The 22440-nt window shown below is 41.1% G+C and overlaps 2 protein-coding genes across 5 annotated transcripts in view; one reads left to right on the plus strand and one right to left on the minus strand.

Moving 5' to 3' along the window:
• Positions 1–1496: 1496 nt before the first annotated feature.
• LOC120791114 (Fc receptor-like protein 6) lies at positions 1497–8201 on the minus strand. 2 transcript variants are annotated; one of them, XM_040129294.1, is made up of 9 exons: positions 6384–8201; positions 6188–6272; positions 5161–5199; positions 4744–5037; positions 3753–4052; positions 3269–3541; positions 3119–3163; positions 1995–2079; positions 1497–1844 (listed from the first exon to the last, which is right to left on the minus strand). In XM_040129294.1, exons 2-9 carry the CDS (start codon positions 6216–6218, stop codon positions 1700–1702), a joined length of 1212 nt encoding a protein of 403 aa, XP_039985228.1. In that variant the 5' UTR covers positions 6219–6272; positions 6384–8201; the 3' UTR covers positions 1497–1699. The 2 variants fall into 2 exon arrangements, with proteins under 2 accessions (XP_039985228.1, XP_039985229.1); XM_040129295.1 differs by lacking the exons at positions 1497–1844; positions 1995–2079; positions 3119–3163 and having other exon boundaries at positions 3442–3541; positions 3760–4052.
• Positions 7766–22440, plus strand: part of LOC120791113 (capping protein, Arp2/3 and myosin-I linker protein 3-like) — a 29956-nt gene continuing 15281 nt past the window's right edge. For 2 of the 3 annotated variants that reach the window (XM_040129291.1, XM_040129292.1), the window contains exons 1-20: positions 7766–8085; positions 11018–11112; positions 13862–13912; positions 14013–14072; positions 14717–14838; positions 14991–15085; positions 15413–15483; positions 15609–15682; positions 15761–15836; positions 15947–16035; positions 17164–17258; positions 18181–18267; positions 18870–18979; positions 19081–19158; positions 19285–19361; positions 19892–19996; positions 20178–20247; positions 21627–21708; positions 21883–21979; positions 22212–22266. In XM_040129291.1, coding sequence (XP_039985225.1) covers positions 8028–8085; positions 11018–11112; positions 13862–13912; positions 14013–14072; positions 14717–14838; positions 14991–15085; positions 15413–15483; positions 15609–15682; positions 15761–15836; positions 15947–16035; positions 17164–17258; positions 18181–18267; positions 18870–18979; positions 19081–19158; positions 19285–19361; positions 19892–19996; positions 20178–20247; positions 21627–21708; positions 21883–21979; positions 22212–22266 — 1647 coding nt within the window. In that variant the 5' untranslated portion in view covers positions 7766–8027. Of the gene's footprint in view, positions 8086–11017; positions 11113–13861; positions 13913–14012; positions 14073–14716; positions 14839–14990; positions 15086–15412; positions 15515–15608; positions 15683–15760; positions 15837–15946; positions 16036–17163; positions 17259–18180; positions 18268–18869; positions 18980–19080; positions 19159–19284; positions 19362–19891; positions 19997–20177; positions 20248–21626; positions 21709–21882; positions 21980–22211; positions 22267–22440 lie in introns of those variants that run through there. The other variant, XM_040129293.1, reaches the window with a different exon arrangement.

A 22440-nucleotide genomic window follows, 5' to 3' on the forward strand; every position in this document is an offset into this window, starting at 1 on the left:
TCAAAAACAAAGATATACTGTATGTGGTATGCAATTGTATTTATTTTACAGTAATGTGCTTCATTTAAATTACAAAAATATAGTATATTCCAAGATGTGTCATGCAATGGGTCATGCCGTCATAATTATCCCGACAGATATATATAATGGTTTTGGGTCTCTATTTGGGTCTCAAAATTGCCTTATTTAAATTCAGAGCCTAAATTACCATCCAGTGAATTGTGAAATTACAAACCTGTCTCTCAATTAGCCATCTCATGGGAAATAGACTATTATGTACATACACAATATCTACAAAGTCTTTGTGATTGGGTTGTTTTTTGTCTCTTTGTTGTAATTGTGTGTCATTTTGTAGTCATTTTGTGTCTGTAGCTTTTTTGTGTCTTTTTATACTTGTTTTGTGTCTCTTTGTTGTAGTTTAGTGTTTCTTCGTAGTCATTTTGTGTCTCTTTGTGATAGTTTTGTGTCTCTTTGTACCTGTTTTGTGTCTCAGAGCGTGTTTTTCCTGTTTGTAGTGATTTTGTCCCTCTTTGGACTTGTTAAGTCTGTACGTAGTTCTTTTGTGTCTCTTTGTATGTGTTTTCTGTGTAGTTGTTCTGCACGTCTTTGTAGTCATTTTGCATCTCTATAGTTGTTTTGTGTCTGTTTGTAGTTGTTTCCTGTCTCTAAAAGATGTACAAAACAATTCAATCAAGTATTATCATAAACATTAAACAACAAGACAAAGAAAACAAAAATAATAAGTGCAGTTAAAAGGAACGTACAAGACAGAACTTCAATCAAAAACAAGAGGAATGATGAAGAAAAAAAGGTAATTTCGCACTGTAAATAAGATATTTTTTAATTGAGTCTTTAGTCTTGAAGGCATAACAAAGCGGAACACTTTGTAGTCCGTTCCACATTGAAATATTGGTATTGAGAAGTGTGACAATGAGTAAAATTGCAATCCTTTGAAGAGCTGGTAGAACATAAATGAAGGACTGAAAATTGGATTTGGATCTGAGAATTTGAAATTTCTGGATAACGTCAGGGAGCCTATAAGTACAAAGAAATAATTAACAAAACGAATATTAATATTACGATGAGTCAATACATGAAATTTCATAAACTGTATAACAGATGAGTCATCGCTACTTGAACTGATTACCATTTTCATGAACTTCTCATGAATTCACCTATTTTCATTGACTGTTTGTAAAATTCACATTGAAAATATTTTCTAATTAAATAGTGGGGAAAAAAAGAGTTGATTTGACGATTATTTATAAATATCTGTGCTGAATCTTTATTATATTAAAAAGAAAATATTATAAAGCTTGTCTTTTTAATAAATAATGGTAAAATTGTTCAACTGAAACATCTGAAGACTTGCACCAATTCTGTATTAACATGTTGTATTAGTGTACTCAAGTCTTTGTGTGAAGCCATAAGATCTATACCAACAGCAAACAGAGACATCTTTATAAATCATAAACAGGTCATTGTCTTAAATTTAAAAAAGAAACTGGCCAAGAATATATATCCTTGCAGCACCCCTTGAAGAAGCTTGGATTTGTTTGCCATGTGCCTATAAAAATCTACAAATTGTCCGTACATCGTGCTAGATGCAGCTCTGATTGGTGTATCTCATAGGTTTCACACTATGTAGTACTTTCTATATGCTCCAGGTGAGAGTGATCCTTTAAGTGACAGGATATAACTACTTATCCAACAGATTGGACATCTCCATCCAGGAGAGGTCCCATTGCACTTCTGTTCCATCCTGCTTGGTCGCAGGAAGTGCCTCTGTTTGTACATCCTGTTTGGAAACTGGCCAGCAGCTATGAGTGCAAAACATCTGGTACCTTCAAACAAATACAATAAGTAGTGAACCATTTGCTTGACAATCTATTTGACTTGTCATTCATCCCAGGATATATAATGTTTACAGACATGTGTACAGTAGAGAGTGAGAAGTAAAGAGGGCTGAAGATTTTATAGATACTATAGCTAACCTGTAGTGACAAAATAGCCAAACAGTGAGAGGAATGAGGAACAGAAGTACAACCCCGCATGAGACAATGATCCATTTCCAGGAACCTGATGAAGACAATAAATAATATTTGTCAGGATCAGTCAGTTGTACCAGAAACTACATTACTACTACACTACATCATATAGTCAAATTTCTCATTAACAGCTGCAATCAGATCAAGAAACCTTTCAAAGTGGCATACAGTAATCTGACTCATAGGATTAACAGACACTGATGTTATATTGCCCAATGCAATAAACAGCTAAAACAAAAAGTTAACTGTAGTTTCAAAAGCAGCTGAACACTATTTATAATTGTCCCTTTAGGTTTCATTGATGTAGAATAAACAGGCATATCAAGCCTCAACTAGACACCTTTTTAGACCGTTGAAAGGATGTAAAAAACAGCTTCAGGACTTTTATGTTTGTGATTCTCTTTTATGTACTTTTTGTATCATGATTGCTGAGGACAGTTTGCTGTAAAGGGCGGTGTCTTAAGATAAAAAAAAAAAAATACAGATACAGTAACTATATACACCGATCAGCAACAACGTCAAAACCAGTTATAAATATATATATATATATATATATATATATATATACTGTGTATGTATTTATATATGTATGTATATGTATAATCAATGTCGGTGAATGTACTGCCTAATGGAAATATTGTGAGTGATATCACAATAGACAAATATAAAAAAATGTATAAATCACCAAATAGAGTTTGCTAGCTTATTTTTTTCTTGGTACCACTTTCTCATGAGGCATACTTTATAAAGGATTAATGAGTTGTAATTAGCTGACAGACTGAAGAGCTGAAAAGCATCCAAGACCAAAATATATTTATGAACAACTTACTATTACACCTTGGAACTGGAAAGCTTATTAGAAAATGAGGAACCCATGACATTTCATTAATGTGTTAATGAAGAAGTTGTCCTCAGCCAATTATGGATATATTAAGGATTAATAAATGGTTTGTCAACCATTAAGCCCTTGTTAAAGAATGACTTATTAGAAAGTGTTACCCCTTGTTATCATTGAGTATTCCCTACAAAACTAGTAAATTAAGGTCTTAACAATGCAAAAATAATTTTACCACTAGTGGAGGCTGGTATCCCTTCTGATGATGATGTGAGGTTGCCTAAAAGACAAAAGAATTGACATCTTTCACTAATCTACTTTGACTGATAATACACAGCGGAATGATGAATATTATCTTCAAATGTGATTAGGCATTACAGCTGACCTCTGTCAGGTCTCACTGATAACCAGCTCTCTGGACTCTCCATCTTTCTGTCGTGGGAAGCACACTTGTAGAAGCCTTCGTCTTCCTGTGTCACATTCTTAATAGTCATCTTTATTAGTCCGTCTGAACTGGAAGAACTATAAGTATCAATTTCTGCTCCATTTTTAAAGAAGGTTGTTTTATTGTAGTTGCCTCTCCGGTACTGACAATACAAGACAACTTCATCACCCGTAAATACGGGGAAGGCGGGACTCTTCAAAATGATGGTGCCATCTGTGGGACAAAGATGGTAGACATGATTAAGTCCTCAATCCTTCTTATCACCTTGTCTTTTCGATACAGTCACTCATACAACACATTTAAACCATCAGTCTGTGATTTTTTGATACACTGTGCAACACCGCGTCTGCCCAGACCATGTTTTGCTTTCTTTGGGGCTTCCTCCTCAGTTTGTCCTTGAACATCACTGTTACACAAGACTCACAGCTTACTGTGATGTTGACTGCGTTGCTGCGGCCCCCAGCGCCCTCACACCAGTACAGTCCGCTTTTCCCACTGGCAGCAATGAAGACAAATGCTTCAGAGTTGTCTGCACTGACACCCCCTCCTGGTGGTGAATAGTGGACACTGAAGACTGTGGTCCTCATTGTACGGTCTGGAGAGAAATGCACCAGCTTCCAGCCTGGGGAGTAAGTCTCAAAAGCGGGGCACCGCACCGTGAAACGCTCCCCTCTGAGCATCTGCCTGGTGTTGGGAGTCAGAGACAGTGAGGGAGGGTGCAGCTCTGGAGGACAGAGATGGACAGAGAGAAAAGAGATAGAGGGAGGAAAGAATGGAAAGTGAGCAGAAGACATTTGGAGATGCAGGTTTTCCAGATTGTATTGGATTCCTGGGTTGAGAAATGGTTCTATATTGAAAGTTTACTCATGTACCTGATTACTGTAAAAACACAGGCCATTCTGTATGTCGAATGGTCACATGGGACAATTGATATAACATCTACATCAGTCACTGGATTGGCCTATAGCACATTTTTCTGTGTGCTGTAAGACAAGATATAGTAAGTTTTGTAAAAGAGATGTTTGTGATATGAATTGTTTTTAGGTTGCTGTAATACTGTAAGTATTATTTCTATTTTAGGATTCAGTACTTAGCCAACATTTATCCGGATAATATTGACCACAAAAATTGATAAACACATGATTGAAAAGAACAGGACTTCTGACAATTTATTAACAATTTAGAATTAGTATTGGCCATGATACAAAATAGCTTAACATTATGACTTCAGTGGCTGTTACAAATTTTGAGGTCAAACTAACATAAAAGTAGCTGCAGATACTGTATGTGTCTCCGCGTTAGGAGTCAGTCCTGGGCTACTCAACCTTTCCACTTGCATATGTTGTCCCATGCATATAGCAGAAAGCTGATGCCACGCTGCAGAGAGTGCAGCTGCCCCAGCTGCTGCTGCTCACCTGACACACTGAGCGCGAACGGCTGGGCTTTCACCACAAACACGGTCTTGTTCTCCCGACACTCGGCTTGGCACCAGTAACTGTCCGCGTCCTCCCTTGTTACTGCGGTGATGAAGTAGCTGTCACCAGAGACCAGGTGCCTGGGGTTCGGAGCAGTGTGTGGTTTGGACCTGTACCATCGGTAGCTCTTCACAAAAGGGGACTGCGACTCCACTATGCACTGCAGAAACACACACTCGCCGAGGTAGATGTGTGACCCCGGAGGCCTCACAGACACACTGACCTCCAGGGACTCTGCAGGAACAGGGAGACTCCATCATGGTCTTTTTCATACTCGTGTCAAATGTACTGTAAGTGTGTGTCAGACAAGTGTAGGTGCACGCTCTTTCTTCATGTGTTTATCATCCCCACCAGTACCTTTAAATGCAGCAACTTGGAGAACAAGTGCAGCTACACCTGAAACACAGGGAAATCATTTTACACAAACACAACTCATATGGTCATACTCTACCACAACTTGTTCCTGCCACATCTGTTCATTTCCGTTACAGTATCTTTAGTCTGCTGTCTTCTGTGCCAATCAGGAGTAAATGTACTAACACAAACACAAGAGGAAGCTCAGATGGTTTGTTCCCACATGGCGGCATGCCAGAGAGTCAGTCATGGTCCACTGCTGATTTTGGATTATATAACCAAGACAGTATAAAGTAACATTTCAGCAAAGTTAATCACTACTGGCAGAATCAATACATCTAAGACCAACAAACTAGAGATAACAACTGTCCCTTGTTCTGCTAAGACATTGCGTTGAAGAAATAGACCATCCAAGCCACATTTTTTTTTACCTAACACACACAATGATATTACTGCCACACAGTGTGACAGAGAGGAGAGCTTCCTATTCCTTAATGAGACTGTTTAGATTTTTATCATCCCCATAGGAACAGAAGGAATGTACTCACAACTTCTGTATTTTCTTGTTCGGCATCCATACCATACACAACCATACAGTAGTGTAACATCGTACTACTACAGTACATGCATATAGTTTTGAACATAACACATGGCTGTCGAGGATGGAACAAACAACGCAACGATTTGGCAGCTATGTCCATATCATTTCCATTAGCCCCATTCAGATTCTGGCTAGTGCACATCATTTTCGTTTTGCACTAACTGAATCTCCCAGCTGCAGGCTAACAGCCCAGTAAAATTTATAACCCAGCATATCAAACTACTGATAGCATCAAATAAGCATCAGCAACGCTCTGACAGCTCAATGCAGGTGCTTCTTAAAAGTTCATGGACACTGCTTTATCCATTACTAGATTTTTTTTTTTTTTTTTTTAAATGAGAACAAACTGATTTTGTCTTGCATGTGTGCTCGATAGAGACCTGTCTGAAGTTGTTCATCAGTCAGTCAGGTTTTATCTGTGATACTCACCCAGCAGTGAGGAGATAAGGACGACATTCATTCTGTTGAGAATTTAATGTCCAAAAGTAGGTGTGCAACTCCCTACTACTCCCAACTAAAAAAAAAAGAGAAAATGACAATGATTATAGATTTCCACGTCCAGTGTTGTTTCCCAGAGCAGGTTTTATTTAGAAGCTACGAGACAGAGAATAATAGTATCCCTTACGAGGAGTTTCGACCGACTATCACTGCAAATTACAGACAAAGATGCTCATCTTGGTGGAGACTTTTCCTTCCTCTGTTAAGTAGTTAACAGGCGGAGCCATCAGACAACAGAAGCCAGGCAGAGAGGGGAAACCACAATACAATCAATTTACTATCAACAAGCAGTTTTACACTTTCTCTGTAAAAAAGTCACTTGTGATCTCTCAAACTTACTGCAAATTTGAAATTATTTATTGTTTTTTTCATATTTTTTTGCTGAAAACTATTTATTTATGCATTTCTACTTGTTCAGGTTGTTGGTTGTCGTATTATATCTCGTTTTGCTCCATTTATATCCTACTATTTCTTTCCAGCACTTGCTTACATTAATGCTTATTTTCTCTTTGGGGAGAATTTCATTTTATTCGGTGTTATCCAATCAGTTACAATCAAATAAAGTTTTGGTATATCGAATGAGGGGAATCACCATCCCCAGTCAATTTGTTTCTAGCCATGCTAGCGGCACAGTCGACCACTTTGGTCTAGGCTGAAATATCTCAACATATATGGGATGGATTGCCATGAAATTTGGTACACCCATTCATGTTCCCCACAGGATGACCTGTGATAACTTAATGTGATAACATATCCCCAGCACCCAAAGGATGAATTCTACTGACTTCTGTTATCCCATGACCTTTCCTCTAGTGCCACTAGCAGCTCAAAGGCCTATTTCCTCGTAGTTAGGGACGGGGCCAGAGAATTTGACTTGACTGAACTTTTAAATACAAGCCAACAGAGGATTTTGAGCAGAAAAAGCTGTTTTCACAAGAGATATTTTGTTGTAAAAAGTGCCTTTAACATCATATGCCAACAAAAATTTACATGATGATGTGCTCAGTGCAAGAAATAGGCTAATTTACTGTGTAACTGACATTCCCATCAGTCCAACTGAACACTAGTGATGATTAGAAAATGTTATCCTGTTGACAGGCTTTACTAAGTTACTGAACATAGTAAACATTATACCTGCATGTTAGCACTGTCATTGTGAACATGCTAGCATGCTAACTTTAGCGTGTGGCGCCAGAGCCGCTAGCATGGCTGTTTACGTAGCAGTGTTGTTTTACTGACTTCTTTTTCGGTATAACAATGAGCAGCACAGGCCCCAGCATTAGTGTCAGGAAGCAAGTATTGCTCATCATAATCTAAATTGGTAAAATCTTTAAAAACGGTGTAGTAAAACGGTATCAGTCTAGTGTGAGTTTTCGCGGAGCCTCATCGACTTTTTTTACAGCCAAACTACAGTGCGTTTTCAGTGAATTTTTGACTTGGGTGTGCGCTGTTCTTTCACAGGTAACTAAAGCTGCCTCATTATCCCTCAGTGATCCCCGCCTTCTTCTTCTCCTTCTCCTCCTCCTCCTCCTCCTCCTCATCCCTCCCTCCACCTCCAGTTGCTCCCACAGCCAGCCTCCCGACATTCACGGGGTTCGTTCCAGGAAGCGCGTCGGGCAGTGAGATGCTCTGCTGGAATGCCTGGAAGAGAGACCATCCTTTCTGTCCGTGTCTGAGAGAGAGAGAGAGCGAGCGAGCGAGAAAGAGGGAGAGGGAGGGAGACAGCGGAGAGAAGGTGGAGGAGGGGTGGCGATAGGAGAGAGGAACAGACATGGCTTCTAAGGAGATCACTGCCTCTGGTTTCGTCAGCGTGAGCAAGGATATCACAGGTGGGTCAAGACTGCCGCTTGGTTATTTTGCTCCCTGTCTTGTTGCGGGCTGTAAGCGCGGTCGCCCGCCGGGGTGTGTGCGTTCAGGCTCGGGATGCTTTTCCTCTGCGCGTCTGGCGGAGGCTGCGACCAAACAGACGCATAGGATGATTGTCATGAGCTACACCTTTGCATTTTGTCCTGGGGCTTTCCGGGGCGGCTTTTTTTCCCCCCTCTCTGCGCATGTGGATTAGTGCATGTGCAGATGAAAGATTTACAGTGCTGGGGAATATACCTTGTTGTAAATCTGTCTCTCGGGGAGGATCAGGTAATAAAAAAAAAAACCCCAGCCTTAGGCCAGAGAGGAAAAGGGGCGTTGTGGAAATAATGCTGTGTACTCGGGGGTCTGAGAGTGTTTTGTTCCTTTCACGTTTTTACAATTTCACAGTATAACCCCCCCTTAAACCCGAACCATTGAGTATTTTATCTTTGTTTTTTGGCAGCCTAACCAGCCAGTGACTGCGCGCGTGCGCGTCGGTGTGTGTGTGTGTGTGTGTGTGTGTGTGTGCGCGCGTGCGAAAGTGAAGCGAAAGGGGCACTGATGAAGGCAGATGTTCACCGTATCCTGCCAACCAAAAAATGCATGAGCTAGACAAACCCGACAGCGCGACAGAATGCACAAATATTTATTCCTTTTTCCTCAAACAGCAACAGCTCACACATGTCAAAGTCACGGCACAGCCTTGGATTGAGCATCGTACGCGAGTGCCAACGCGCGCACACGCAGGAACCCAGAGCACACATGCTCAGGGTGGCAGGGACTCTGCTGCTGTGTTAATTACTTCTAATGGCTCTATTAGGCGCACTGTGATGATTAATCCAGTGGAATCCCTGCCTCTTCACTCAGTCACCTGCCGGGCGCCTGCGCCGCCTCCTCCTGCCCTGCGTGCCCTGACTGGCAGGGGTGCCACCGTGGCCCCGGTGGCTTGCGAGCCGCACAAGGTCACCTGAATGAGACATGAGTCCCGATCTCTTCTCTGGATGGACCTAGGCTATTGTCAGTCTTATTCTCAGCCTCTGTTTCTCAGCCTCTGGCTCTCATTAACAAAGATTTCACTGATGTAGAGATGATCATCATGCAGCAAACTTGCACCAATATGAATCATGATAGATTATATTTTTTTGGAATGTGTGTGTTTTGGGGCTTGGGAAGTAAGTCCAAGCTTCCTTTTAACATGCCAAAACCCAGATATTACTGCATTGTACATTTGAACAGTGCTGGAAGAAGTAGTGGGATCATTTACTTGAGTAATGGGGTACTTAACTACTTTATTTACTGATAGTAGTTTAATCTAAAACAATTCGTATAACACAGCAGATGAATGTAATGCAGTAAGGGTACAATATTTCTCGCTGAAGTTTAGTGGAGTAGAAGTATAAAGTAGCATTAAATAGAAATACTCAAGCAAAGTAAGTACAATACTTGAATAAATGTACTTTACACCACTTGGCCTATGCCTCACAAAGACTTTTGTGCCCCTAAAAATATGGATTAACACCACTCCATAAAGAGAAAGAATGGCTTCACTATCTGGTGTGACTGTATCAACTCCAGTGCCCAGCTTTAGTATCGATTTTGCTCATAAACTTGTCGGTCGGGATGCAGTGCAGCCACAGTAATGGAGAGGCTGAATCACGTAATTCCTGCCAGCCACTGTATGATTCTGTGATAGTGTGTCGGTGCCGTGTGTTCTCACCCTGAGAGTAAGATGCTTCCTCTGGTGCAGCAGGCAGGTTACATGCTGTATACAAGTCAGGGGTCACAGCAGTGACAGCGACGCTGCTCGATAGGAACAGTTCTCGGTGAATCACGGACACTGATGCTGGGATGTGTCATGTCACGCGTGTGAGGAAGAAATGACACTGAAGCATGCTGTGAAACATTCAGATGGTACCACAAGGTGCAGTCACTTTGTAATTGTATTGTGAACTGAAAGGAAAAAAAAATTCTCGTATTTCAATAGTCAATCTTCAATTAATACACGAAATCCAGGTACGTTCCCACTAAATGCCACTGTGTTTTGTGGCGCAACCTTAAACCCTGCTCCAGCGTTGCATGCTGATTATATCATTTTGCATTTAAGAGGTTTTTAACTTTATCATCAGGATAGATACAGGTGCAGAGTTCTTATATTATTTTATCATCTGAAATGCCAGGATTGGTCTGTTTAAATGACAAGCCTGACGTATCCCTCAGTTATTAAATGAAGATGTGGATACAGGCCTGTCCAGACAAAGGTCAAGGTGGTTTACTGCCAAGTTTGATCTGGAAGAAGTTGATCAATTAAAATTACTATACTAGTTTTGTTTATGTTTTTTCTTTTTTTTTTGCATCTTTTACCTATAATATTTTGAAATATATCTACTTTGCATTTGTTCCAACAATAATACTTCATATAACAAGTTTAGATTGTAAGGATTTTCAGTACTGTATGAAAACCAATGTGTAGAGACAAGTGATCCTGCACGGTGAACATCCTGCCTGACTTTATGTCCGATAAACTGATGTTATTGTTGTATGGCAGTGCAGTGCATACTTTTCAAATCAGTGTAGATTACTGTACCTTTGCATTACGGACGGACGATAGCCCGATGTAACATAACAGACATAAATGCAGACATGTTTTATGTGTGCTGGATTACATATCTCTATATGAATAAATGTGGAGAACCAGCAGCTACCGGGAAAGTAGGAACACGTATTCAAAAATCCAAAAGACAACAGCACGGTTTGAAAACTTGTTAGCTGTAATAGGATTTTTATTGAATGCTATGAAATGTGCAAAAATGCTGGTGGGTCAATTGAAAGACTAAAACAGAGAGAATGAGGGCATTGTTTGTGTGTATTTTTCTAACATGATATGTGTCTATGTCTATGTCTGTTCATCCACAGAAAGCATACGGAAGATTATTGATAAATCATCTATCAAGTTTGTTCGTGGCATTAAGCTCGACACAAAAAATGGCAAAACAGAGGACAGAATACTGGTAAGTTGCTGCTCTCAGCCGGTTCCCTGAGGGCTGGCCTCTTTTAATGGGCCTCAGTGTTACAACAACACTGGGTTGCTGATGTAGAAGAACACCTTTATCCTGCTACATGAGCAGTCTGATGCATGCATCATGTATGTACAGTGTCTTTGATGTTAACCTCCGCTGCCATGTTGGATCTCTGCCACAGTGTTGATATCCATGACAGCAGAGGCAGAAGCTCTCCATGATTTAACAGTGAGAGCGAACGTCTTGCATTCTGCGGTCACTTACTAACTGCATTACAACCACTGCCCCTCTTCTGTGACTGCTGTTGGTGGCTTGGCAGGATGAATATTGGATAGTATCCATGGGAGCGACTGTGGATTCCTCTGTGTCTGCAAGCCCCACCGTGGAGACAGTGGGACGCTGAGCAGCTCGCAGCCTTTGATTCTGGGGTGCTTTCATCAGAGAATATGGGACAGAGATATAAAATTTCTATTTGAGTGAGTGAAGCTCAGCCAGCTATCTGGGTGAAATCTGGGGCAAAAAGCTCTCACACTATGGACCAGAACTTACACTGGACCCTGGATGAATGTCAGTGTTTGCAGAATGCAGTGGACTTGTATATATGCAGCCATGTATACTGGAGCTCGTCCACGCGGGTAACCTATGCATACAGTATAGAACAGGTTTTATTGATTGACTGCACCTTTATGTGCGGCAACTAAACCACATGTCTGTACAAGGAAGATCTCCTACAAAGCGCAGTGTAACTGCAGTGAAGTCAGTGTGGTTTTTATAACTGTTTAAAAGACTACCGACTCCCATAGCCCCTCCTGCAATCCCCTGTTGAGCCAATGAGCTTTCATCCCCAGCCGAACAGTCTTTTTCGCCTTGGCAGAGCAGCGCTTCCACTCAGTGGATGCTTTAATGATTCATCATGTGGCAAGGACGAGCAGTTAGGAGAGTTCTGCATGTACGGGCTTTGATATTCAGACACTTTGATATGTCTATCTCCCAGAAACATCTTTCCAATAATGTCTTTCCAGTCCACGTCTCATTTGCTGCTTCCTTTTAAAAGCTGAACTGGAAAGCTAGACAGTTCTCGCTCCTGCTGGGCGCACATAGAAGTGGGAAAAATAGATTGGAGTTTGATCAAACGTGCTGGGCTAGCATTTTTGGGGGAAGCGGCGCTTAAACGTGTCAAAGGTTTTACGTTCGTATTTCACAGAAAGATTATGAGCCGAAGTTTGCTTGAGGTTGTTGTCGGTGGTTTTGCTCTGTCACTGCAGGATACATGAACATGATTTCTCACAGAGGCTTCGCCCAAACTGTCAAACAAGAGAAGATTAGAATATGTACATGTATCCCGTTCCAGCACTGCTGCATAATTACACGCCACAATAAGCATGATGTATGTGTGTAGTCTCTCTTTGATGTGGGATACTTCAACAAGTCTCTGTCTCCTGCTGCATCAGCATGATTTACCACTCTACCACTCCCTCTTAACTACCACCCATAACCTCACCTCATCACCGTAATGTGATAGAATCTGGTCTTTTTAATCAACTCCTTTAGACGGTCTTTGAAGTGAAATGCAGAGCCTCCTCTCTCTCCCTCCCTCCCTCTCTCTCTCTCAATCTCACATGCACATTTTGAGTGACTACATTTCAGACACCTCACTTGTTGTGTGGGTGTAAGTGGCTGTCAGTGTTTGGTTCTGACAGGCCTGTGTCAGGCTCCTCTCTTCAAAAAACACAACAGTGGAGTGGGAGAGATGTAATTTAATTACTGCTTTTCACTGGGGAGAGACACGGGGGGGTGGGCTTATCCTCAGGGAATGTTTTAGCGGGGCAATCAGAGAGAATGGAGTAAATGATTGGGAGCGACGGAGCAGAAGAGGAAAAGAAAAAGAGCAGAGGGCAGTTCTCAGGGGCTGATGGAGAGCAGCGAAAATGCCAAAGAATCACTACTCTTTGTTTGCTTTGATGGAGAGAGACACTGACGGGTTTTTTTCTATCGGTGACTGCTCACGAAGAAGAATCAGGGACAGAATCCGATTTATCCACCAACCGTATGACACAAATGTTTCCATGCCGAGAATAAGTGGGTACATGCGCGAGCGTGTGCTCGTTCAAATGGAGAAGCACAAATAAGCTCTCGGATTGCAAGTCACGTCCAGACTCCCATCAACTTTGTTTTGCGCTGAAAATGATCCCTCACATCTTGGACTGCAAATGCCAAATTAGTCATGGTACCGTGGCAAAAATGCTAATTTGGCATCCTGACCCAGCATGACCTGCATTTCTGTCTGTAGAGAAAGTTACATTTTACTAAATAAAATGGGCAGTTTTTCCCTTTTAAGTTCTTATATTAAAGATCTGGGGAAATGCTGAATGACCAAAAAGTATTGTGTGCTGAGCCCAAAGCCACACTGTATATCTCAAATTAAATATATGAGCCACTTTTTTACGTTTGCCCACAGCAGAAGTAATGAAATGACATCTCATATCTGTGAGAACTTGATTAAAACGTTGCAAAATTCATCAGCCCGTATGGCAGTATGTTAATCCGTAGATGTTAGACAACGTGCCTCTGACATACAGTGCTTTTAGCTGGATCGATACATGAATATGGAAAGGACTCCTTATTTTCCTTTCATTATTACCATGGAAACTTCTGAGACTATTTTCTCCCCAAGAGGAGTGTGACTGTGCAGTGAACTTTGCCACAATATTGATTCAACTTGCTTTATTCCCTTTTTTAGGTCCTCACAACATGGCGTCTCTATTTCCTGGCGGCAAAGACTCCTGCTAAGGTAACTCTTGCCCCTCTCTCCAGTAAATGTACAGCTTGAAGCTTTTCTTTCACAATGCCGGCTGCAATCTTTACTTTGTCGACTGTTTCTGCGACAACAGGTAGAATCCACATTCAACTTCTTGGAGATTCAAGCTTTGAATTCCCACCCTGAACACCAGGTGAAATTTCACATTAACACTGAATTCTGTATGATTAGTTACGGCTAATTGATTGCCTGTACCGTTGTGTAATGGAGTGGTTACATCACTTTGGCCTTCAAGGGGTTGACAAAAGCATTTAAACCTTAAAAACAGATATCTAAACAGCCAGAGCAACAGTCGGTGCTTTTTTATGACATTTTTCTCTTCTGCTTTTGATGGTGATGGCAACAAGATACACATCTTAAGGACTGTTTGAAAATGATTAGAGTGGGAGGGAGAGGAGGTCAGAGAAGGGGAAGGGTTATATAGTTTTGTTTTTGCTGAAGGACGATAAGTATACATTTTGGGAGAGGCTCGGAAGTTTTTAAAATTTAACAATAATATTTAATACTTTTGATATTTACTTGGCCTACATTTTTACTTTAGTCTTCACATGTGAGATCAAAGATAGGCCTTTCCCATGAGAAGAACTTAACGACCCATAGCTTAAGGCGTAGCCATGTCCCGGGTTCTGCACTTGTGTCCAATTTTATAGTAGTGTATTCAAAATGTTATGGTTCGTAAAGCACACAGTAAAACAAGGCAGAACCTAGAAATTAGACTCCTCACATCCCCACAATAATTTTCCACAAAGGTCCCTTACAGTTCCGTTTTCTGTGCAGGTTTTCATCGACACTGACAAGTCCAGCTACTCCCTGAGATTTGAATCACGTGAACACCTCAATCATGTCGTCAGCCATATCAATTTCGCTCTGTCTCGAATATTCAACAACTCCATTTTTGCGTAAGTGTCACCGTCTCACAAGAGGAAATCTGAATGAATTGTCACATATCTGTGCAGTGGCCTATTATCTGAAAGAAGAATGACCTTTATTTATGCAATTATCAGAAGAGAAATGATTCCATACAGTATCTGTGTGTCTTTTATCTTTGCAGCCCTTCCATCTGTCATTCAGACAGTGACCTTTCTGAAGGCAGCAGGAAGTATTCACCCAGCTCAGAGACGTCAGTGGAAACCCAGAGGGCCTGTGGTAAAAGAGACATTATCATCAAACATGGGAATTTGCACAGTTGCAAACATGTGCAGTCACACACACACAGAGAGGGGCACAGGCACACCACTTGGCACACTCAGGAGGAAGTTGGTTCACACACTTCACAAATGGTCTTCCAGATGTTCTTTTTAAAGTGTTCTGTCACACAAATAAAAGATTGATAATTTGGAAAATTGTTAATGTGTGCATTTTCCTCTCTTTTCTCTCCTGTTGCCGCTGAAGGAAGCAGCTGTTCACATAATCTCAGATTCTTTTTTTTTTTTTTCTTCCCTCCTGTTTTTATCTCCCGCCCGCCTCTCTCAGGAGGCTTCTCAGAGACCTACGCCGCTCTGTGCGACTATAATGGCATCAGCTGCAAGGAGGAAGTGCAGTGGGTAAGAGCTGTGGGGCTGTGCCTGTGTCGCTGTGAGTGCTTTAGAGTGTTACGTTACAGCACTGTGCACAAAATGAGGGGGTCATATACTGCAGCAAACAGGCTCATGCGTAATGTTGCTCCTAGGATGTGGACACCATCTATCACTCCCAGGACAACCGAGAGTTTAACCTGCTGGACTTCAGCCACCTGGAGAGCAGGTGAGGGACTAAGAGCAGCGAAACACTGTTACGTCCAAAATATGTCACCTCATTTACCTTCATATTTATCTTTTCCAGGGATTTAGCGGTGATTGTCGCATCAATGGCATACAACAACTGGTTTACTAAACTGTACTGCAAAGACCTGCGCATAGTATGTATAAGCTTCTCTGCTTTACTTTGCTGTGTCTGTTGAGTCACTGGTGGAGGCTTTAAGCAAAAACTGGTGTGAAGTTTCGTTTCAGTGTTTCCTCTTTCCTTCAGGGGTCAGAGGTCACAGAGCAGGTCCTGCATACTGTCAGCAAGTCCTCCAGCCTAGAGGAGATCACTCTGGAGAACGCTGGGCTAAAATCGTAAGTTTTGATTCCTTTTAAAGGGCCACATTTTACACATAAAGATCAGTTTTTACTCATCACAGGGAGTACTACTCAGCATGTTAAAACAGTTGTATAATATTTTCTGTGGCCCCTGAAGGGAACTTTCTAAAGTCCGAAAAATAACCCTGATATTATCAACAGGATTATCTCTTCAAGCTTTTAACTGAGCTTGAGTATCAAAGCTCATGGGAATTAACCAGTTAGGGAGGTTTTAATGAACGAGGCCTTTGAGTTGCATTATAGAATTTGTCAGAGTTTTTTGAGCTTTACCCATATCGTGGACTTAAAGGGACCCTGTGGAGTTTTCGTATTTTTAAAAAAAAAAAAGGTTATGTTTACGTTCAGTTTTACTCACCAAAACGCACCATCTGTATCCTTGAGATCTAACAAATGAGTCGAATGCATTTTCTTCCTGATAAAACATTTGCAAAGACAAAGTTTTAAGTATTTTAAATCCAGCATGTTTAAATCCATGTTTACTCGCTAGCTGTCTTCTTCTATCCTGCCTTTGCTGGCGCATTGCAAAACAGGGACCTGCTCATAGAAAAACAGCAACATTGCGCCACGAGAGGTGAAAAACTCCACAGGGAACCTTTAAAGTCAGGATATCTCGGCCTCTGCTGCCTCTATCTTTTTTTTTTCCTTTCTCTTGTAAGTCCCCCAACTCAATGAAAAGGGAATGCTAAATCACTGTAGTGCCCCTTTAAGTGCTTGTCTGTAGTTACAACATGTGTAACTACTGCAGCAATTAGTCGATTTACAGAAAATTAACCTGTGACTATTTTAAAAATCGATTAATCCTTGAATTACATTTCAAGAAAATATGCCAAATATTTAATGATTCCAGCTTTTCAAATGTGAGAAATAGCTGCCTCCTCTTGTCTTACGTTTTAGTAAATTAAACATTTTTGGATTTTGGACTGTAAGTTGAACAAAAGCAGCCATCTGAAGACCTCACTTTGGCCTCTCAGAACTTTTAATGGGCAGTTTTCACTTAGATACTAAGTGCTCTATTAACCAAGGAAATAATCAGCAGAATAACTGATACTGAAAAAAATTGTTAGTTGCAGCCCTAATGTGCTTTATCTGTATGTAACTTCACAGAGACTTCCCACAGAAGATGTCAGCTGCACTTTCTGAGAACCCTGCCTCTGTCATCCATTCGCTCAACTTGGCCCACAACTCACTGGACAACCAAGGTACAATCAAACATCAACCTCTCTTCGGTTTTCTAATTCTGTAGCTGCTTTTAACCACCTGAGGTTCAGGTCAAGAAAAGAACTCAAAAAGCTGTCAGGAAGTCCTGCTTTGACTGTCTCTTATTGGTCTCGATCTAAATCTTACCTGAATAGGGTGTACTTCTTTTAAATCTATATTTTATTTTCCATTTTCCTATTTCACAAATCACTAGGAAACACATAATAAAATAGAAGTAAACCAAAAAGAACATACACACTTAAAAATGTAGGCACGACCTATCTCAAAACAGGTTCCCATTTTCACCAGCAAGTCTAGGAAAGGCCACCAAACATTCAAAACACTTGTCTTTGTTTTAGACCTACATTAGCAAAGCTGTTCCACCTGAATTTTAAAAAGCATCTTGTTTAACCCTGTTTTCAAACATGGAGAGAGAGTATCTCATGATTTCCATTTTAAGTGTCTAATTTGTTTTGGCTCATGTACCCAATTAATGGTCGTTGGTGGCTATAAAAAAAACTCTGTGATCTCAGAAACAGCCAAAGATGGTCAGGAACAGATGTGGTTTTATCTTCTACTGATGTTCCCTAGAAAACCATCAATACTCGAAGCAAATAGTCACACTAGACAGGACAAAACCAAGATAAATGTTTAGTTTGGAATAGTCCCTCATTTTAACTCTCGTGTCTCTTCAGTATTTAACTGAGAAGCCCATGCATCTCTAAGACAATAAGTACTTACCGTTTAAGTAAAGTTTGCAACAGAACAAGAAATGTAATGTCTAGAGTCACAGGGTCAATGAAAAGATCATACAAAACACAAATTTTGGGTAACGAGGGATCCTATGTTGAATGTAATATGTTATTTTCAAGTAACAAATGATTCTTTAACTCCACTGTTATACCCCTTGTACACATGCTGCAGGTGTGTCCAACCTAATACAGCAGGTGTGTCGCCTCAGCAAAGGACTTCGTCTGCTCAACCTCTCCAAGACCTCACTCACCTCCAAAGGTTTGGGCCCTTTCCTCTGTGCTTCCCCTTTCTATTGCTCAGTAATGTCAAGAAAGTGTGCGGATTTCCTACAATGCAAGACAATGCAGGTAATGCATCAAAATCTAATGGAAATGAGTTAATTAGTTAATTCAACTCCAGTTGATTGAGCAGCTCTTAGAGCTCAGCTTAGAATATATTGTAGGTTAGAGAATATAAAACCTACAAAGCTCCAGATAATTCTCTGCTCTGTTTCATGTTGTGGCCCTGCTATGACTCCATAATGACTTAGGATGTCTTTGCTGCCCTGCAGGGAGCATGCCTCCTGTTACTGTCTCATCTTACCATGTACCCAGTGGAGAATTTAAATATTAGATTGTAGCAGGCAGACACTTTCCATTACATCCACTGATACCTGCATTCATACTGCTGCAGATCAGTATGAATAATGTAAGGACACAAAATGTTTTGAGAGTGTTCTCTGTCTTTTAATATTGTACAACTCCCTCCTCCATCTCATCTCCTTCTTTCTCTCTCTTTCCATTTATCCATATGCACCCACCTGCCCTCGCCTCTCTCTCTCTCTTTCTCTCTCTCTCTCCCTCTTTCTCTCTCCGTTTCAGGAGTGGTGTCTCTCTCTCAGGCTCTGTGCTCCAGTGATGAGTACTCCAACTCTCTCCTGCACCTGGACCTGAGCAAGAACCCCGGGGTCCTCTCGGGGGAGGATGCCTCGGTCAGAAAGCACAACCCATCTGGAAACAAAAATACACACGGTTCAATTTTGTACTCCAGTTTTTCCATCTTAATATGTTGTTTCTCTCTTTCTGTTTGCAGAACTTGTATCTCTTCTTGTCTCAGCCCAACTGCCTAGTTCATTTGGATCTGTCAGGCACAGATTGCCCTGTGGACTCAGTGAGTATTTTAATGGCTTGGGATGATCAAATGTTTTAATAATGTTTATAATAAGAAATACAGGTGCGTTTGTGTCTGTACGATCTTCAGCCCAGATTAACTGTTTCCACCCTGTGTCTCATGCAGCTATTTGGGGCTCTTCTGAGGGGTTGTTGCGCTGATCTCTCCTTTCTGAATCTTTCCAAAAATTCCTTCTCCCACAGGTTAGTCATGTCTTTAAGATTGGCTAAACAATGAAGGCTGTGGCAAATCCAAATCTGGGAAGATATCATCCTTATTTCACCTTAAAGGCTTCATCCATTCTCGCTTTCTCCCTCCCTCTTTCTCCTTCTTTCTTTTTTTGTCAGTCATTATCTTCATCTCTTGCTTAATGGGGAATATAGAAATGAGCTTTGTGGGAACATTGTGTTTCCTGTCTATGGGTGTGTCTATTGCCGTTTAAAACCAGAACTCTCGGCACTGTCTGCACAGATAAGACTCATGAATATTTAAGCAGAGCTATCTATCATTTGACCCCACTCGCTCCCCCCTCTCACACCAAAGCAATATTCACTTAATTTTTCATTCTGTGTCAGTACTCTGCACTCAGCACTGCAATCATATTTACCCAGCATGTCAACAATGTGACTTCATCACTTCTGTGTGGCCAGGCTCATCCCCATCCAACTCTCTTTTATATCTTCACTTCTACGTATCCTCTCTTTCATCTCGTTTTCTTTTTTCAATCCAATAGGAAAGTGAAAGACACGCTGCCGTTGTTCCGTCAGTTCTTCAGCTCGGCCTTCAGCCTCACTCATGTCAGCCTGGCCTCTATGAAGCTGCCCCCTGATGTTCTGAGGTACTCGCCATGGCGCCTCTTATACCTTATCAAAGTCTGCTGCCTTTTATCCAAACTCCTCTACAATGAACGCCCACTTCAAGTGTATAGATACCCTCAGCTGAGTCAGCAAGGTGATTATTGCCGCCTCTCCCTGTCTTTTCACTGTCACTCAGTTTTCTCTTCTTCCTGGTCCCCACAGGGCTGTCCTTGCAGGGTTAACCTCCAATCCTCATATCAATGACCTTCATCTGGACATCAGTGGCTGTGAGGTAGGAGTCCATCTGTATATCTGTAATGGCCTTTAAGTTAAAGTTAAAGGGGTAGTTCGTTTTTTATTCCTCATCAGAGTGGGAGAAATTAATTGACATTTTTTTATGGCTCCCTTAATCATGAGCTTAGCCTAGCTCAACTCACTGACTGACAGTGGTGGGAGTATTCAGATCCTTATACTGTAGCACGTAAAGCTGCTAAAATCAATATTTTTATATTAACAATGATTCAAATGGTTATGTGTAATGGTGAAAGGTAGTGGCAAACCCACAGAGAACTATTACTTAAGACTGTAGTTCCCCTCAGCTCCACACAGCGTTTTTGCTTCTTTGAGCACATTGTTTTAGTTTTACAGCCCCCAAATTTATGGTTTGGTTCAGTCTCATAGTCTCTCGTAGTCATTCATTTAGTTTCTCTTAATGGCAGTGTTATAGTGAAACTGTTACAGAGACCGTTATGCGGTTACATTTAAGTTAAGGAGATAGTTTGTGTTAGTCCCAGCAAAAAGCAATTAAAGTATTACAAGTACATATTATGCAGGTAGAAAGGCCCCTGTCATTGTTATATTACATAGTATCAGATTATTATTCCTGACGCATTAATGTGTAAGTAGCTTTTTAATGTTGTAGCTGGTCAATGGAGAGTTTTATGTTTGGGAGTTTAATATAAAACTATGTAATGTACTTTATGAGCTCATCACATGTTCTGTCTGCAAAATATTAATCTGTACATTAACAAGTAACAGGAGCAGTCAAAGAAATATAGTGGAGTAGAAAATACAGTCATTTTCTCTGAAATGTAATGAAGTACAATTATTATTGCAGAAAATGGAATTTTCCCATAGAGCACAAGAAGTCTCAAAACTGTACTTATGTACAGTACTCGAGTTAATGTACTTAGTTAAGTTTCACCACTGATGACTGGATAACTCTGGGTTTAGTAACAGCACCTGTTGAAAATAGCAAAATGCACCTTTAAACTTTTCCCAAGGAGAGATGACTGGTTTAACTGGTTTTTATTTATGAGGTGCTAATTTTACTACTTAAAACCTCCACTCTGTTCCTGTTTATATGCGGAAACAGCTCATCCAGACTTTTAGGATATGTATAAATCTACTGTTAGCAAAAAAAAAAAAAAAGCTTAGCCAATGAGTAACAGAAAGTGTTTTCCCTACGACTGAGCAGAGCTGCTGCAGATCATAAGCAAAGCAAATCTCACTGTTCAACAAACCTTCAGACTGCTTGCAGAGACATAAAAAAGGCATCCATGAATCTGCCTCACTCTGGAAAAGTAGAACAATTCCCCAAAGACTGAACCTGAATTGACTCTGATTCATTTCTGTGCACATGTTAGTTTTCCCTTCTGTCTCTCTCTCCAGCTAAGGTCTGCAGGAGCTGCTGTAATCCAGGAACTCTTCCCCAGAGTCTCCTCTATCGCCACTCTGGATATCTCAGACAATGGTACAGTGGCACGCTGCAGCACACCTCTCTTTGACCTTGACTGGGCAGGCGAGGTTTGAGTGGGCTCTTAATGGATCAAGTCATGTTGACTTTTATATATTTGTGTGTGTTTGTGTTTGTGTGTGTGTGTGTGTGTGTGTGTGTGTGTGTGTGTGTGTGTTTGTGTGTTTGCAGGTCTCGATGCAGACTTGCTCACGGTGCTGCCAGCCCTCTCCAGACACCCCTCCCTCAAACACCTTCATCTGGGCAAGAACTTCAACATCAAAAACAGGTGCGTCCAGTGCTCTATGTCACGCTTTAATGCAGTTTTTATGTGTGTGTATGAGAACTCAAGTGTGCGTGCACTGCATGCGCCAGCTTGAATATACGCGTCTGTGATTTTACTTCAGCTTTCATAAGCGGCTCCTGCTCCCTGGGCAGACAGCTCGCTAGCAGCAGGTAATGATTTGTGCCGACTCATGCGGCCTCATCTCTGTGTTTGTCTCCATCGTTTGTGTCTGCAGGGTTCTGGATGAGGTCCTGCAGAAGCTGGTTCAACTCATACAGGAGGAGGAATGTGTGAGTGATAACGCAGGAAAAGTCTGCACTTATAACAAGATACTGTACAAAGCAAATTTAACTGTTTGCAGGCACCTAAGTAAAAGGAAAATTCTTAGACTTGCACTTCTATTGTTGTTTCTTGGACACATTATTTTTCTGTTATGTTTCAATGTAGATGTGTCACTGTATTAC

This window comes from Xiphias gladius, chromosome 6 (genome assembly GCF_016859285.1).
Source record: "Xiphias gladius isolate SHS-SW01 ecotype Sanya breed wild chromosome 6, ASM1685928v1, whole genome shotgun sequence".
Classification (NCBI taxonomy): domain Eukaryota; kingdom Metazoa; phylum Chordata; class Actinopteri; order Istiophoriformes; family Xiphiidae; genus Xiphias; species Xiphias gladius.